The sequence below is a fragment of the Oryzias latipes genome, chromosome 12 (assembly GCF_002234675.1).
Source record: "Oryzias latipes chromosome 12, ASM223467v1".
In the NCBI taxonomy this organism is placed as follows: domain Eukaryota; kingdom Metazoa; phylum Chordata; class Actinopteri; order Beloniformes; family Adrianichthyidae; genus Oryzias; species Oryzias latipes.
Window position 1 is genome coordinate 28,546,737 of NC_019870.2, and position 17,998 is coordinate 28,564,734.

At 42.4% G+C, this 17,998-nt stretch overlaps 1 protein-coding gene across 9 annotated transcripts in view; it reads left to right on the forward strand.

Moving 5' to 3' along the window:
- The first annotated feature begins 272 nt into the window (after positions 1–272).
- tcf4 (transcription factor 4) overlaps positions 273–17,998 on the forward strand; it is a 224,209-nt gene continuing 206,483 nt past the window's right edge. For 4 of the 9 annotated variants that reach the window (XR_002874300.1, XM_023960869.1, XM_023960868.1 and 1 more), the window contains exons 1-3: positions 273–834; positions 1,111–1,149; positions 5,683–5,755. Coding sequence is in view for 8 of the 9 variants with exons in the window: in XM_023960869.1 (XP_023816637.1) it covers positions 733–834; positions 1,111–1,149; positions 5,683–5,755 (214 nt within the window). In the remaining variant the exon portion in view is untranslated. The remainder of the gene's footprint in view (positions 835–1,110; positions 1,150–5,682; positions 5,756–17,998) is intronic. The other 5 variants (XM_023960870.1, XM_020707912.2, XM_020707913.2 and 2 more) reach the window with 4 other exon arrangements.

A 17,998-nucleotide genomic window follows, 5' to 3' on the forward strand; every position in this document is an offset into this window, starting at 1 on the left:
TCCGCTGCGCCTCTCACTTGTCTAAAAACAACATTTTCCCCCTTTTGTTGTTTTCCCCCCATAATCTCCGTCCCCGTGGGGCAGCGGACCGGAACTCGCCAGTGTTTCTCGAGGATGCGTGATAGGTATCCACACGAGCACGCTTGTCCCTGCGCGGCGGCAGCGCACGCACGTGGGCTCCGTCCTGCGTCCTAACCGGGCATCTCCTGGCGCGCGCAGCCGAGCGGAGGCTCCGTCAGCCCGGGCAGGAGCAGCCCCCACCCCCACCCCCCCATGAAAAAAGAAAACACGGAAACACAGGCGCGCTTTCAGAGCTGAATATCGCGTGCGTGTCGGCGCGCGGAGATCGGACTAGTTCGGCTGAGAGAAACGCACCAAAACACGCAAAACACTCCCGGGCTGACTGTCGCCCCCCTTTTTTTATTTCCCGAAGGTTTTCGCGTTTTCCTCCCCGCCAGGCAGCGATCCGACCGCGACCGGGACCGCCGGTGGAACACCGGGACCGCGCTCCGCCGCGAGGATGAGAGCAAACTAGAGTCAGACCGGAGACCGACGCTTTTCAGCTCCTTCCGCTGGATTTATTTCTCTGTGGAGCAAACGGAGACCGGAGCGGTGCGCAAAAAACACAAGTCTTCCACTCTCCGCACTTCTCTCCCTCCCTCTATCTCTCCATCTATCAATCTGCCCTCCTCCTCCTCCTCTATCTGTCTATCTATCCCTGCGTTTGTTTCCATGTTTGTAGGTCCGTGTGATTTTGCTAAAATGCATCATCAACAGCGGATGGCAGCTTTGGGAACAGACAAGGAACTGAGTGACTTGCTGGATTTTAGCGCGGTAAGGATATTTGGCTCCTTCATATATGTGGCCAGAATGACTTGGATCATGTCAGCACGCGCCGCGGAGGAACATAGACTCATCCTGGCGGCTTTACTGTCTACATGTTTAACCTGCTACTTGAATTCGGCCAGTAACTAATCTCTAAAAGTTGTCTTTTTGCAGTAAAATGACCAAAAAAAAAGTCTTTGCATATTGTTGGTTTTGTGTTGTTTGATTTTTGCCTGTGTGTGCAGAGAATTGTGATGCTGCATTAGTAATTTTGTTGTCTTATAGATGCCAAACAGCGATTTGAAAATGTTCCCAACATCCATGGTAGTATATTTCATTTTAAGTCCTTTTCTCTTCATGATTTTCTGCTTCTTCTTCTTCTTCTTGTTGTGTTTGTTTTCTTTTTCCCATGTCAGGGGTTTTTGGGGGGGAAACGTTTGCTTTCTTTGTGTTAGTTTGAGGGCAGCTCCGTGCGCGCTGAATGCGCCCGTCTCCAAAAATTGCGTTAAAAAGGCAGATGGGGAAAAAAAAGTCGCGGCTGCGCGCGAGCCTGACAGGCGGCAGGAAGAGCGACCCTCCCGGCTGCGCGTCCTCGCTCCGCCCGGCGCACCAAAACTATTTATTGGGATTCTCGGGTCTTTGGAGACATCATTTCGGCGGAACTTGTGTTTTGAACTTGACGGACAGGAAATACGGTCCCCGCTCTCCTCCATGTTTTTCTGTGCCCCTCTCCTCCTTTGGGAGCAACTTTTGTCAGTAGAGGAGGAGGAAGAGGAGGAGGATGGAAAAAAAGAAAACGAAAAAACACCCTAAAATGCGAAAAGGGAGAGCCTGTTATGAAACGCAGAGAAGTCAACATGCATGTGACTTCCAGGCTGGAGAGCAGGGATGCTGCTGCACAAGGTGCAAGGGCAGGGATTCTGCGCCGCACACTTGGAGGAGTAGCTGCGTGTCATCGGAGCGGCCTGCAGCTGAAATGACTGTGCGTGATCTTGAAGACTCCCCACGTACAAAATATTTTCAAATTGAAAGAGATAATGGGCTTCTGTGGGATTGTTAGTGCAGAGCTGCGGCCTGCGTGCTGCTGCACCAAGGACACTGCAGGAATGTGGCCCAGAAGTTAAACAAAGAGGGAACAATGCGCTGTTTGCATGATAGGACAGGTAAGAGCTCCTGGTTACACCCGTGAAGCTCAAATGCGCCAAATATCTACAGAAATATTTCATCCAATGGTCAGAAGTCTAAGGCAGAAATGCTCCATGATGCTCAAACACATCTGTGCTGCCCAATACTAAGGCCTACACTTGCATTTCTGTAATATGGATATGCAGTGGGCTCTTATTTAAGCTTGATTTTAAAATATAATGTAACAAGAAACACCCTTCTTCAGTTGTGTAAATCATTCTGTAAAAAAAGTTTGTAAAGTGATGTCAGCACAGCTGATGGATGCGGTGGAACGTCGTCTCCAGCATCACATAGAAAGTATTCAAACAAAGGAGGGCAGCAGTCAGAAGCAGCTGAAGCGCCTCTCTCATTAGGAAGGAACACGGGCCGGGCATTAATCTTTGTGCGCTCGCGAGCCGACACCCGCAGCTCAGAGCTGTTTGACACCGACGTCTACAGAGCTGCAGATAATCGGAGTTGGACTGATGGTCCCCGCTGCATTTCCCCCTTATTTGTTGCAGCTGTGGGAGAGGCCGAAAAACAAGCAGGAGCTGAACGCGTGAAGCAGCGACAAAGGCTCCGTTTGTTGCATTTAGCATGAGACGGTCGCTGTTAGAACATCAGGAGCAGAAAGGCTGTCAGCATCTGAACGGCTGCTCGCCATCACTGAGACTGGAACCGTCGGCCACGCTGACGAGCAGGCCTGACGTCTGTCGGGGGGGGGGGGGGGGTGCTTGTGGGGGTTAGTTCTGTCTCTGACTATGACAAGTATTGGGTTGCAGAGATTCACAGCGGCTTGTAGAAGTCTTTTTTCAGCTTTAGTCCTTGTTCTAATTTTCCTGTAAATGTGCAGAGAATTGTGAATGTTTCTTCCTGCGGAGCTTCATTCCAAAACGCCAAACATTTGGGGTCTGAAATCAATTTAAAGGTTTTTTATAAATATTTTGAATTCCAAATGGAAAACTTGCCCCCCCCCCCCCCCCCCCCCCCCATCAGAAACAGTCTGTTAGATGAAGGATACTACTCAGGAAAATGTGGAGTTAGCCTCCTGCTGTCAGTTCATGGAGCCTCTTCTTCACTAAAAAGAGATCTAAAAAAATGGACTTTAATCCCTAAAATCGGTCTCTTCTGTCCGATTCACTGCAATCACAGGCTTCCTAATTATGTCGGAAGATTAAAATAAAATCTATGAATATCTCACATGACCCTAAATCCTCTTGTTTAAAACACACACTAAATCCATGTTGGCGTACTCTGGTTAAAAACAGAGTTTTAGCCCTAACCTGTCATTCATTCTTTGATCTCAAATGTTAGCTTCAGTTTTAGTTTGAGCTTTTTAAAGGGTGTTTGTGGCTCCTACTGTTATTTAGTGTCTCCCCTGCTCCCCTGTCTCTTGGGTTCTTGAATCAGACTCAAGGGAAGATGTTTAACAGCTATTCAGAATAAGGATGATGTCACAGAGCTGGACAGTGGGGTAGTGTTTAGAATGCCCTGGTTCAAATCCTAGTTTTTATTTATTTATTTTTTAGTATGCATGTTCTCCTTGTGCATGAGTGGATTTTCTCCAGTTTCCATCCACAGTCCAGAACACGCTTCATAGGTTTATTGGTGATTTCAAGCAGTCCCTAGGTGTGAATGTGTGTGATGTGGTCCTGCAACAGACTGGCAACCAGTCCAGGTTGTACCCCACCTTCACCCAACAACTAGGATAGGCTCCAGCAACCCAGCGACCCTGAAAGGGATTCGGCGGGTTCTGAGGACGGATGGATGGGAATGAAAGAGTGCTCAGCCTCGGAAAGGACTCCAACTTTTAAAGCTGGATGAATGGTCCTGCTAACATTGGACTCTCATCATGAAATATGTTTATATTTATTTCGTTTTTATCTGCAAAGGAAGTCGAACAAATCTTGTCAAATCGTTCAGAGGTTTAGATGATTGTCTGAACTGTCGGCCTTTATGCTGCAGGTAAGACGCCTTCACCTTTCAGCAAACCAAGACCTGACCCGCACTTGTGGGTGTGTGAAGGTGTACCAGCAGTTTATGTTGTCGTAGTTTTTTTTTTTTTATGAGGTCACTGCTTGTTTGGGGGAACACCTCCCCCTAGTGAGAAGCCGCTGTAACTGCATGGCAGTGCGGATAGTTCGCATTGAAGAGTGCACTGTGAAACAAGGCTGCACAAAGGCAGGGGCAAGCCGGGGCAATTCATTCATCAAACATCTTGACTGACTGAACCCCCCCCCCCCCCCAAACTTGATGGCCTGCAAAAATTTAAAATTAACTAAATAAATATAAAATACACCCTCCACATATAAAAAGCTAAAACAAAGAAATACACAAAAAAAATCACGACAACAACAAAAAAATGCCACAATAGGTATAAAGACAAAAAAAACCCTGTAAGGATGGACGGGCGGACAGATGTAAAGATAGATAGACGAAGCCTCAGCAGGACACAAACCGGTGTCCTGCTTGTGCTTGTCCCAAGCCCGGTAAACACAGAGGGTATTGTCAGGAAGGACATGATTTATAAGACATATTTAAATAGATCAAAGGAAAAGATTTATGGATAGAGGATGGATAGACCAAATCAAAGTGTAGAACTTTTAGTCATTTCCTGTCACAATGGACATGAGGGAACCAGAGGATTCTGGCCTGATCCTGCAGGGATCGCTAAAATTCCTCGTGGTCTCACGTTTTGTTATTTTTTTACTTTGGCGTGGAGCCTCTCATATGACCCAGTAGTCTGGATTATCTGTAATCTTGGATTCACTTTTTGGCCAATTGTTTTATGGTTGTTTTTTCTTTGGCCCTCACAAGAGCGAAGCTATCCTGAAAAGGGCTCGTCTTCAGACTCTTTCAGATGAGCCTGACCCGCCCCACGTCGTACCTCCTCTGGTTCTGTGTTCGGGCCCCAACAGGTTCTAAACAGATCAACACTTTTTTAAAATTCCTACTCTGACCTACTTTTTACATTTTAACTAAACTTGAAAACAATCTACTATGTTAGTCGATACTCCATAGAAATACAAACATAGACCTTATTTCCAAAAATGTCCACCGCTTGGAGGTCCGATTGGGCCTCAACATTGGCGGCCGACTCTGTGTCTGGAAGCAAACGCACAGTTGTTTGCAATTACAACTAAGTTCTGCTAAGAAAATATATTAGATTGTCAGAACACTTATTGGAGTGTTTCACAGGTTCCCAGTCCCAGAACTTAACCACAGAGTAAGTGCTTCATAACCACAAGTGAAAAGGCAGTTTGACTTTTGACTCATTTTCCCCTTAAAAATGCAGCAAATACTTCCACAGATTATTGCTGACATTTATGTGATTTCTGTCAAAAAATACCACTGTTGTTTGAAAATGGCCCAGTTTTTTTTTCTTTTTTTTGCATCATGAATACAAAAAACCCCAAAGTAAAATCAAAAACCGTTGCTTATCCAGATGAGATCTCCTTTACACGAACAAAACGACATTTGCTTTGTACCCAGTCCCATCCTTTTAAATCCATTTTTTTGAAGCTAAAACCCATTTTGTTGTTAGAAAAGGAAACGCACTTGTCACATAGGACCACAGTCAGCTTGGTGTTTTGGAATGAAGCTCTTGAGAGCCCAACTGCACTGATGTTTCTGCTCAGACCAGTCGTGCTGTCAGTGCTCTCAGAGGTAATGTGCGCTCTGTTTGTCTTGTAGATGTTTTCCCCTCCTGTTAGCAGTGGAAAGAACGGACCAACCTCCCTGGGGAGCGGACATTTCTCCGGCTCAAGTACGTCAGTCGTCTCCCTCCTCCGCACTCACCTCTTTTCTCTCTCTTTATTTTGAAGAAAATCCTCTCTCCCTGTGTGCTTGTACACCTGCTCGCTGCTGCTTCGTTTGCTGTTTGACTCTTCTGGTAAAAGATGTTCTGCACACGCAGATGCAGGCTCGGGTTGGTTTGTTCCTTTGGTTTGACTTGAAAAGTGGCACTGTGGTTTAAAAGCCAAATGTTGTTTGTGTTCTGGTTGGCCTTGTTAAGCTTCTTTAACCCAAAAAGCAAAGAGAAATGAAAAATGCATGCAGCCATGCAAGACTTCGGGTCTTAGGAGGTTAAAGAACCAAGCAGTCCTCTTCACCTTCAGGCAGGAGTGTGTAATATTACTTTACTTTAGATTATATAGGGGGAAAGAGTGACTTTTTTTGTGACTCATTTCAGCTTTTGGGGGAAAAAAGCCTAATTTGAGTCTCGAAATGACAGAAAATCACTGAATGTAAATGTAAAGATTTGACCTGAAAAACACGAGACACTCTGAGGTAAAAAAAGGTCTTTGTTTGTGAGTTTTGATTCTCAGCCTCTAAAGTCTATTCCTTGTGGAAACTTCCTGTTTTTCTGCTTTGCTGTTGTGAGTCTTTCCTGGATGTGTGCGAGTTTGTGCTGTACATGCAGCAGCAGCGCTGCTGATGGTCTCAAACAAACACTGGGTGGCTTTGACCCAACTTTGCAGACTTTGATTGCTCGTCTGTCTAGTGTGTTGTTTCCTAAACGGCTTCTGCATCCTATCTGTTAATTATTCCTTTTTCTGGAGCTGCAGTCTGTATTTTTTTTACATACATTCAGAAAGTCCAGACAAAGAATCCCGCCCGAACATGATTCACTCAAAGTCGATTTTTAGCTGCTGATTCATCCGTTCGGTCAACATTGAGTGTCGGTGTTGAGAGATTGAAGTTGGTTTCAGACTCTGCCAGTGCAGCGGTGAGTGAACTCAGGACAACAACAGACAGCTGCTACCTTTGTGATGGTTTCATTGTGCCAGGGAGCGCAGACACTCTCCTTGTGTGTGTTGTAACCGGAGCTTTGGTTTGGTGGCGGCGTGGCCGTGTGGAAGGAGGCCCCGCTGTGAGGTGTGGCGTGAGAAAACCTGCCAGCTTTTCTCAGCTGTCAAAAGAAAATCTTCACAGCATTCTAAAACATTCACATCTGAAGTGTTTGTTTATTTCATTCACGGGGCTTGGTATGTTCTTTTACACACGCTTCAAATATACAAAAAGACACATTAAAAAGGAAATAAAGGCAGATGTGAATAATTATTTATCCATCTACTCTCACTAGTGAAAAAAGAAGTCCAACTTTTGCTGGATCAAACATACCAAAATAATTTGATTTGAAACTTTCTTCATTGCTGCCAAGCGATATTTATTGAGATAAAATGTTTTATTAAAGCATTTTTTTGGGAAGGCTGCTTAGGTTTTAGTGTGAAGTGGTAACTGTTAACTAAATTATTTCTAAGGCACCACCTTTGTTTAATCACCATTTATGTGAAAACTCGCTTTCATAACCAAGCAGTTTGGGTTTTGAAGCAAAGTAGCCAAAAAATGAATCAATAATAAACAGAATGAGTAAAACAAATAGTATTATGATGGTCTGAATGAAATCAGATTTGGCAGTCTTATCCAGCTCCACTAATCAATAAACCTTTCTTCTGAAAAATATAGACTAGTTTCTTTATCAAACCAAACTTACAACTCATATGTAGAGATGAGTAAATGTGCCATTCTATAGCATATTAGCTCACTTTTATTCCTGGTGACCTTAAAAGTTAAAACAAAAAAGAAAGAAAAGTTAAAGTAAAACATGTTTTGGGCTTCAATACACCTGAAGGTGAGTCTGTTATATATTAAAGCTAATGCAGCCTGACTAATGTTAAAGACTCATATTATTCATATATGTTTGTTTCATACATGTTAAGGTGTTTAGGGACTTCCAAACCCAGACTGACAAAGAAGTGATGGCAACAGCATCAGAAAGAGAATAGCACCAACGGAAGACTGTGGTGGTCTCTGTAATGCAAAACTTTCATGCTTCCAGGTCTCTGGTGAAGATCTAGAGGCGATAGAAGGTGAATGCCGATGGGTGTCTAGGAGAGAGTCTTATGTGTCTGTAAGTGGATGTTTATGCTTTGCTTCTTGCGGCATGGCCTCTTGGCATCTGTCCAGTGTCTATCTAAACCCATCTGTGATGGTTTTAGATAGACACTGGAGACAAGGCAACCAGGCTGGTGGTTTGGTTGGCAGATTGGTTTTCGTCTTCGACTCATTGACTCACTGGTTGATTAGTTGGTGTTTGGGGTTAGGGTTGTTGTCTCTATATCAGGTGATTGGTGTGTCAACCATTTGTTCTTTTTGATTGGTTGGCTCCATTGATATTCATGCACCATTACTCTGCATTGAGTCTTCCCGAGTGAAGAACTGAGGAGGTCCGAACGAGTACGCAAAGAGTCACAATAGGGGGACGCAATGTTTTGCAATCAACTACACAAACCATGACAGCAAAATGACCCGATCCTGAGGAATCATAATCACATTTTAATAGAGAGAAATCAGGTTGGGAAGCGTAAAGTGGGTGCTGCAAAGTAGCATGCTAGCTTTTGTTCATGGATGTATATTTTCTATTAATGTTTGATGTTTGCTAATGTTTTAAAACATGGTTGATGTTATTCACACTTACCAGGTCTTGGTAAATACTCAATTCTGATTGGCTGCTGGGTGTGCATTAAACAGTGATGATCCACAGGATAACCGCACAGTGAAAAAAGAAGTTCCGGTCACCTAGCTTAAATGTTTTGTACCACTGCGCCGGCTTCTTTAAAACAACCTTTGCTTCATCATCTGGATAAAAACAAGCGGTAAGAGGAGAACTTTCTCTCTGAACTGATGCTTTATTTAACCCATCGGAAAGATCAGCATTTACATATCGCTTTATATCTCCGAATCTTGACTGCAGCGGCGCCGCACCATGTAACAGATAGTTCGCTTTTTGTGAGAAAAGCAATCCAAATTGGGAAAAACAGGATTTAAGGACTAAAAACTGTTTACTATTTATTTCTTTTGTAAGTGACCATGGTATGAGCGGGTGAATGGCCTTTGACGTGTGCATTATCACTTTTTAGGTCCATCTGACCTAAAAATGGGCATCGGATGGTTCAGGCTTCCACGGCGTGCGTTAAAAAGTGATAATGCATACTTCGTCTGCCATTAACCCTCACATATTTGAGAGCAACCAGCACAAAAACTAATGGAAATTTATGTTGGCCACACATGCAGCTGAAGACACGTTGGTGCACTGTCCGAGGCTAAATGTTGTTTTCGGTGGCACTTTTTTTCTTTTTCTTTTTTTTTAAAGGAAGTGTCTATTTGCACGTAAATTTCTAAATAGGTGTGGCGAGTGTTGAACTTCTCTCTTGGCCGCACGGATCCGGAGCAAGTTCTAAGGTTAGGATCACAGTTGGTTTGGGGTTAAATACACCAAATGGTTCCTGACCATGGCTGTCTCTGCAGCTCACCGCTCCCCCGGGGAATGGGCCGACTGCAGAGAACAAATAGCTAAAGGTAAACTTTACGTGCGACCAACACTTAGCCTTGGACGCACTTATAATCCTTGCAGGCAATGCAGCATTGTGCATCTTTGCTGCACCTAATATGTGTGATCAACGTGAATGGTCCATCAGTTTTTGTGCTGGTCGCACATAAATACATTCGAATGTCCTCTGCCTTAACAACAGTAGCTCAGCTAGAAAACGCAGGGCTCACTTTCTGCCCAGTGACAAAAATCGTACACTGTTAGTAGCTGTGGTCCAAAACTTTAGCCTAGACCATTCACAGGTAATATCCCTGTGTTTTGAATCTCAACAGTTTGGCAGGTGTGTTTGATGTTATGAGACATGTTCTTAAGTTTAAAAGATGTTTCTTGTATCAGATAAAGATGCCATCTGAGAGGAGGAGGCTTATTATTGTCAATTGACCATGAAATCATCTATTTACATGTAATTTGAATGCAATTGAGACGTATTTACCACGTATGTAGTGCAAAATAATAAAAGATATTAAAACTGTAGTTTCTTACTTTTTTTCATTTAAGTGGATTCGTAGGTGTTTGCTTCCCTCACGTGTGGTAGAGGGAGTTTTTTCTTTTCTTTGTACAGCACTGTGAGGTGTTTTTAATAGGAAAAAAAAGCTTTGTTACTCAACATTGTCAAGGTTATCAGGCATTCAAGCTATGGAACTTCAAAAATCCCTCCTGGACTTAGGTGACGAGCATTTTTTACAAACTCAGTTCCATAGATTCTGCCACATGGGCAAAATCAAAAATCACTGATGTCTAGAAGCAGTTAATTTGAAAGCAAACCTGTAACACTAGAAGGTGCAGTTCTAGTGCTGTGTTAAGATTATTCTGTAGAGATTTATAAATATAAAATCATGCTATGTTTTGTGAAAATGAGGGAACTAGTTAATTTTTGTGGTTGGTCCCTGCCTGTCCAGTAAAATATAGCGCCGGTTGGCCTCAAATGCATTCAGCTTGAAAGATGTGTGACCCTTGATTTGCATAGTTCTAGTGGATGCTGTAACGTAGCTGTGACTTAACAAATTGGTGAAAAGTGTTTTGCATAGTTCTTGCATCTGTGCTTGTGACTCCAGCTGTCTGATCTGTCTTTGCTGATAACGAGGAACTGAAGAACCTGCAGGATTGCTGTGCTGTGATGCATTTTCTATTGATACCATGAAGACACTCATCTTCATCTTTCAATAGCAGGAACCTCTGCCGAAACAGACTCTTGTTGCATGCGCCGCTCGTTTTTTTTTGTCGTCTCTGCCAACATGTCATGCTGCATTCTCCTCATGTCCTTGCATCAGTAACGTGTCGGCACAATCCTCAGGTTCACTGCGTGTGCATCCTTTCAAACCAGGTGCGGAGCTAATGTTTAGGAGCTCTTCGGGAAAAGATCGGAGCCCTCTCTGCGGCCCGTTCCTATTTTCTGCCTCTTAACGATGCACGGAAGCCATTTTGTTTGTTGGCAGTAGAACAGACATGTGAGGCATTGCCTCGTTGCTGCGTCGTGTGCTTGTTGGTGTTTGTTTTGCGGGGTTTTTGTGATAAATGTGTGTACAACGGTAAGATTTTGGGCTACAAAACACAGAAGAAAAATAACAGTTGTTGTGTTTCTGCGTGCAGGTTTAGAACTGTGCCCCCATTCCTGCATCGGAACACAACGTCCCCAAAAATCCCACTCTGTTCACTAAGTACACACAAGTACACACATCTAAACACCTTCATATATGACAAAGCAAACACACACATGCAACACACTCTGTGCTCACCCCCGCTGTGGCTTTCTGCAGGCCTCGGCATTTTGATGAGCCTGATGCTGTTTGTGAATGCAGCTAATTAGAACTCTATAGGCTCCATGGAGCAGCAGTTTCCACCGGCTGGGGCGAGGCCAGAGGGCGGGGCACGCCGACAACGGCGGCATGCTGGTGTTTGCTGCCACACCTCAGGTTAGAGATTCCATAAGTTTGAGAGACATATGTACATCACATGGATCCTCTTCTTACTTTCACGCTTTGTATCTCACTGGAAGCCATAACTGGAATTAAGATAGAAAAAAAGACTCAAATTAGTGACAAATGCTGCACAAAGTCTTCGTGAAGTTGATGGGAATGCTGTTGTGAGGAAGGTGCTTTTTGTGCAAACATTGTTACAACAATAATAGATTGAACAGATTCTCCTTTTTTTTCTTTTTTCAATAATTTTCCAGCCGCAATTTAGGCAAAAAACCTGCAGTTGATAGTGACTTTAAAGACTTCTTGAATTGTTTCTGTGGGTCTTGATTCGGTCAAAAATTGTTTCTTAATTCTTTTCTCCTTGACTGCCACACAAAACCCAAACAGTGTTGTGCTTTTTTACATTTTCTGTGGGTTTAAAGTGATACTTCTGCATGAATTTCATTGATCTTTGGAGGAATAGTCTTCAAAAAGCTAAAGCAATGGTGAGTAATGACCTTGATAGAGAATTCCAACCATGACTGTGGGAGACATGTTTTATGGAGCTGTTCAGCAAATAGTCAAACATTATTTGCTCTCCAGCTATGGAACAGCTTGGTGTTGGATTCTATCAACATTTTGAGTTGTTAGGTTTATTATAATGTTCATTCATCACTTTAAACATCCCCAAAGTGGTATTTTTGACCCGTTCATGCATTTCTGAGTATTCCTCTAAAATCCTTCCTGCTCTCTGAGCACCAGCCCCTCCCAATCCAGGAAAACGAGTGGGTTCTCACCTTGTGACATCAAAAAGTGAGGAACCGCCTGCCAGGCTAATAGTGGAGCTAGCGGCGATCAGTTAAATGCTTTCATTTTATATAAACAATCTGCACATCCGTCTTTGATGTTGTTGGTTTTCATTGGAGAAAAAAGCAGACACGCTGCTTGGATGATGTCATGAAATGGGCGGGGCCTCAGAGATCGAGTCGTCTTACTTCCGGTTTGGCAAAATGAGCTGTGAAAATAACTCATATTTCATAAAAAAGGCGTTCTTTAGTGTGTCAAAGGTAATATATTATCCTATACTGTATATACATGTAGTTTACTCTGAAAGCCTTAAGAAAAGCAGGATATAGGCCCTTTAATGCCGTTTAAGTTCAAAAGATTTTACTTATGGTGGATCTTCTTTATGGTATTTATTTTTAAACAGTTTACATATATTTTACATATTAAATCTAAACCTTTTATATTTGCACATTGATATTCTACTCTTTTTTCAGAAAACATCCCAATTTTGGTTATTTTTTAGGATTTTTGTTCATTTCAATTGGAACAAAATGACACAATGCAATGATTCGCTATTGCACAAGTTTTGCACGAATACCTGAAGCAACATGAGGTCAGATTCTTCTGAAGTTCATAAATCTTCAGCTAAGCTCTTCCTTTTTGTCCTTGTCCAAGATCTCTGATCGACTTTTTGAATCCTGAATCCTAAAGTGAAATAAGTTTGAAACAAAGAAGAAGGACAGCTTGAAAGAAAATTCCACCTTGCAAGGCCTTGCAGACTATGAAAAGAGATTTTGATCTATTGGCCAGATTTGGGCCCAAACGTTGTTTTGTTTTATTTGCCAGGAGGACTTTAACATATTCCAGTTCATTATAACAGACATTATAATGAATGGACAACAAAAACACAATGTTTAGTGAAAAGAAAGCATGCTGAGGTGGATTTTCTGGCACTGCTTAACATATTTTTAAATTATTATGGAGCCTTTTTTATTGTTTAACTTCATATACAGATGAAGATTGTACAATTGACCTGCAAATCTGAAAGAAATTTTTTAAAAAGTTAGGCTTGGAGAACAATTTAACAGTCTTTCTGCATAATAATCTCCTCTTATAAGGATAAAGCCAATAGACTATTTGCTTTTTTGAGCATAAAGAAGCATTTTTTTCTGTCCTTATGGCAAACTGTAATTTTTAAATGACAGTCTTTATAAGATTCTGTAAATACATTTTGGTTTTGAAATCCTCTCTTAATTCCTTAAAAGCCTCTGCTTTTCTGGCCAGAAATTCACCTCAAAACACAAAAGAGTCTAAACATAAAAGCTGCACAGTCCTGGCTGATGCGCGCAGCCCACGGTCATCACCAACCAGGAAGTGGATTAGGCGCTTTAATTATTGAGAGATTTCGCCGTGGTTGTTGTTTATTTTGGGATCATCCCTGGAAAGATAAAGCACACTTCAAACTCTGCGTGTGTTTCTAATCTCCTCCTGGATGAAGCCGTTCAGCGAGGGGCCTTTCAAAAGCACCGCCGCCATTCGGCGGTTTCACGACTTGGCTGCTCCTGTGTTTTCCTCTTGCCGGTGCCTGTTATAACCTCCCAGATTTGCCGTTTGTTTCCTTGACAGTGTTGTTTGAGAGGCGCTGATCTGTGTGTATGTGAGGATGAAACCCAGAGTGTCTAAATATGTGTGTTCACAACAGAGGGACGATCACGCAGGAAATGTGGGTGAGATTTAAAGGGTTCATTCTTTTTACAAGTGGGAGTGTGAAGACAGAAAACTGGGAATAGAGGTTGGCGGGCAGAAAGGCTGACGATGTTTGGAGGGGGGCCAGACCCTGACCGGTTCACATTCACACCCTGAAGATGGAAAGAAGCGAATAAAAACCCAGCCCGTTTGGAAACAGACCGAGGCCACCTCTTCGTTCACAAGAGCGGGTGTTTTCACGTCTGCACGGGGTCCCGACCCCCGCAGGGGAAAACTCTGCGGGTCCGTTTAAACGGAACCAAATAAAATCAATGGGGGTACACCCGAAGTTATCCAGTTTTGCACCATAAATGCAGGTCACTATGACTCCCATTTAACAAACTTTATCTTAAACCCTTCACTGGTTCTTCCTGAAATTTGACCAAAGTAAATCACAGAAAATATGCATTACACAGAAAAATATAAAAAATATCACCTGGTTTGGACCGACAACCTGTTTAAAAAGGATGTTTGGAACAACCTTCATCTTTTAAATGAAAAGAGAACAAGTTTCACTGTTCTAAATGATGGAGGGAGTGTTGTGAAGAAAAAAGAAAATGGAAGTTCCCAGAGGAAATAGGAAGGAAATACAATGTTGTCAAAACAAAAGAGAGGACACACTGGGAACAGACTATTAACAAACTCAGGGAAGGAAAGGAAATGAGTGGAAGGGTTTCTGTTTAAAAAAAGAATTTTTATTCAAAAGAAAAAGGACCACAGAAAAGGTTCCTGCATCTTTACCAAAAGATGAATGAAGAAAAGGTTGCAGAAAACAGAGATTCAAACACAAAAAAAAACTAAACCAAAAGAAATATAAAATTGGTAGGGAGGAGCTAAAGCGTCTGTTTTTTTTTTCTTTTTGTCAATAGACGTAATGTAAACTGCGTTAAAGAAAAAGCAACAATGTTTGTCTCCTGAAACTTGTAGCACATCTTTCAAATGTCTTTTTGTTCAACATTAGCCATGAAACCCACACATGAAGGACTGCTTCCAGTTTCTTTCTGAACGTGTTTTCCTCTGCCCAGTGAATGTCAAAGATAGCAGCTTTGTTCGCTGGGACGGCCATAGTCTGCTAAGGAACTAACACCAGGACAGTCTGTAGGTTGATTTCATCGGCTCAGGTTGTGTTTTCAGAAGTCGTCATGCTGGGATTGATGTCTTGCATGCCGCATAGCTTGTTACAGTTAGAAATGTTTTACACCAGGTGTTTCAAAGTTACCTGTTCATGATGGCCCCCCTCTGGTGGGGGAAGCCTGGAAACACTTGGAAAATCTCCCCAGCGATGAGGACTTGATGAAGACTAAGATAAAAACCAGACATGCTAAAGGAAGCAGTCCCTCCACTGTAAGGGGGGTCTGCCTTTAAATCTATTATTATCTATGAATTATTTAAGGACTGGTGTAGTGGTCAGCACATCAACAGGACCTGGTTCAAAACCTGAATAGGTCATATCTGTGTGGAGCTAGCATGCTTTTGTGCATTTGTGGGTTCACTCCATCTTCCAGCTGGACTTTTGCATTTTTTGAATTTTTTTGGTGTTGGTATTTTGCTGTCATCTAGGCCTGCACAATAAATAGCAAGTTTATTGTCATCGCGATATCTAGCTGTGCAATACGCATATGACAAAAGACGAAGTAAACTGTGATACATATGGTTACTTTAAATGTGCTAAAACAATCTTATGGCAGCTTGAAGTATGTAACGAATCAAATAAATCCCTTTGTGCATTTGACCAATCAGATGGACCCCTTCACATTATTGACCAATCAGATGGACCCCTTCACATTATTGACCAATCAGATGGATCCCTTTACGTCGTTGACCAATCAGATGGATCCTTTCACATTATTGACCAATCAGATGGATCCTTTCACATCGTTGACCAATCAGATGGATCCCTTTTACGGTATACATTTGCTTCCTGTGCAGACAAGGGTCATTTGAACTCTAATTTAAATTATATTGACTCTTTTTTTAATTAAAGTGTTGCAGTGAAATGGAAATTATGTTTTTGGTTGTTTTGCTATTTATTCACACGTTTAATCGTCAACATCACGCAGCGCGAGTTTTCCTCTAATCGTGCCGCCTCACTCTCAGCTGTGGCTCTATTCTGAGGATTGACAGGTCTGTTAACCTATAAGACATCAAGACAGATGGAAAGAAGAGCAAACGAGATCAAAATGGCTGCTGGAGTCCGTCAATCCCAGACTTATTTAGACCTTTTAGTTTGCTGAACAGAATGTTTGTCCTGTTGATTGTTGTTGAAGTCAGCAGAACGTGTGGTAGCTGCTGTTTTAAGACTCATATAGACTCAGGACACTTAAGCTGAGAGTCCCTGGATTTTCTTTTTTTGTTTTTTTGTCTTATTTAATATATTTTTACCAGGAAACAGAAGGAGTCTGACTGATTGTTGTCTGGATCGGTTCCTTTTTTTGTCTCATTGTTTTCAGATTTGACATTAGCTGTTAAACAGGATCATTTTCCTGGAGAGAGATTCACACTACAGTGTTTGATAGCTTAATGGATCATTTCTGACACTGTCTTTGACCATTTCTGGGATGTTAGTTGATATGTGTCTTCTATTGAAGGCTGTTCAACACATACACACACACACGCACACACACACACACACACACACACACACACAGACACAGATTTGTTTTGTTCTGCTGCGTTTTTGCTTATAACTTGCTGAGTTTTTGTGTTACAGCAAAGTTTTAGAGATGAAGGTCATTTAAATGATGCGCTCCAGCCTGCGATGTCTTTCAAATGGAGTGAAATGAGTGTGAAAGCCTTCAGAATGATCTCCTATGTGGTCACATTTAGGCAAAAACAGGTTGTACTGTTACAGGTGAGACCCACTCCAATGAAATTTGTGTTTGTGGCGTTTTTCTTTTTTAATAGTTGATATAATAGTTTAATCATTTTTGATGATAGAGGACATAAGTGAAGAAGATGAAGCCTAACATTTTATTTCTGAATATTCCTTTATTCTAATTGAGATGAGTCAGGGACAGATGAAAGAAATAGCATTTGCACAAAAAGCTTATTTGTGGTGTAGAAAACACTCTGGGTCTTTAAACTTCTGAACGTGTCCCTATGGTCTAAAGTAAGATTCGGTGTTCAGAAGCACAATTTAAGAGTAAATAAAAATCCCCGAGGCTAAATTGTTTATGTTCTATTTTTTATTTTTCTGGTTTATTGCTGGTAAAAATATCACAGCGGCTTTCTTGTGACTCTTTTAAAAGGAGTGATCCTGCTTTAGAGGCTCTATGGTGTTTTATTTCGTCTTTGTTTGCCTTCCACCTCTTCCTCTTCTCCCTTTTCTTGTCAGAACCAAAGACAAACACAGAAAGGCGTCAGTGTCGACGGCTCTGCCAGCCAGCTTCACGCATTAGAAGAGAAATTTGGGTGAGGGCACCGAAAGCCCCGATGACATGCCTGATTTTTGTTCATCTAATTGGCATGGCTTATTAAGTAATACTTCACAGCGGTGCAGAAAGGGGGGGCTGCTTTAATAATAATTCCGCTCCAGTTTGATTTGATGCACTTGTACTGAGGCAGATAACGGGCTTCAGTGCGGCGAGCGACGCCCCCACCGCAGCCCTCTTGTCTCTATTCAGTCAAATGTGCCTCCGTTACGCCCGTCACTCAAAAACGCCCCGGCTGATGGCTTTTAAAATAGAGATGGAGAACAGGAGCGTGTCTGAATACCTCACCCTCCTACCTTCTCCCTGCCTCTGAGGCTGCTGAACTGTCTGGCTTTTCCTTCAAGGCGATGCTGAGCGACACACAAAAACACCCCACCGTGCTCTTAATTGTGGTGCGGATTAGGGATTAATAGGCGTTTTTAGCTATAATGGCAAATATTATTAGCCTCATTTGTTTTTCTAATGCTAATAATGACACTGCTAATAATGGCAGTGATTTCAGGGTTAGCGCATGTGAGTGCACGGCGTGCATTTGTGTTTTTCTTCTCCTTCCTGAAAGCTCAGGAGATTGACATGCCGCGTGCTTCGACGAGCCGGCTCGCCGCCGCGTCAGAGCTCCATATGTTTTCCCTGAAGATGATGCTGTGAAGATGTGAGCCGAATGGGGCTGAGCTCTGCAGCTCAATACAAATCTTTCTCTCTCTTTTTTTTGTCTTGCTGTAAATGGACGTTTAAAGCTTCATGCTAATTTGCTT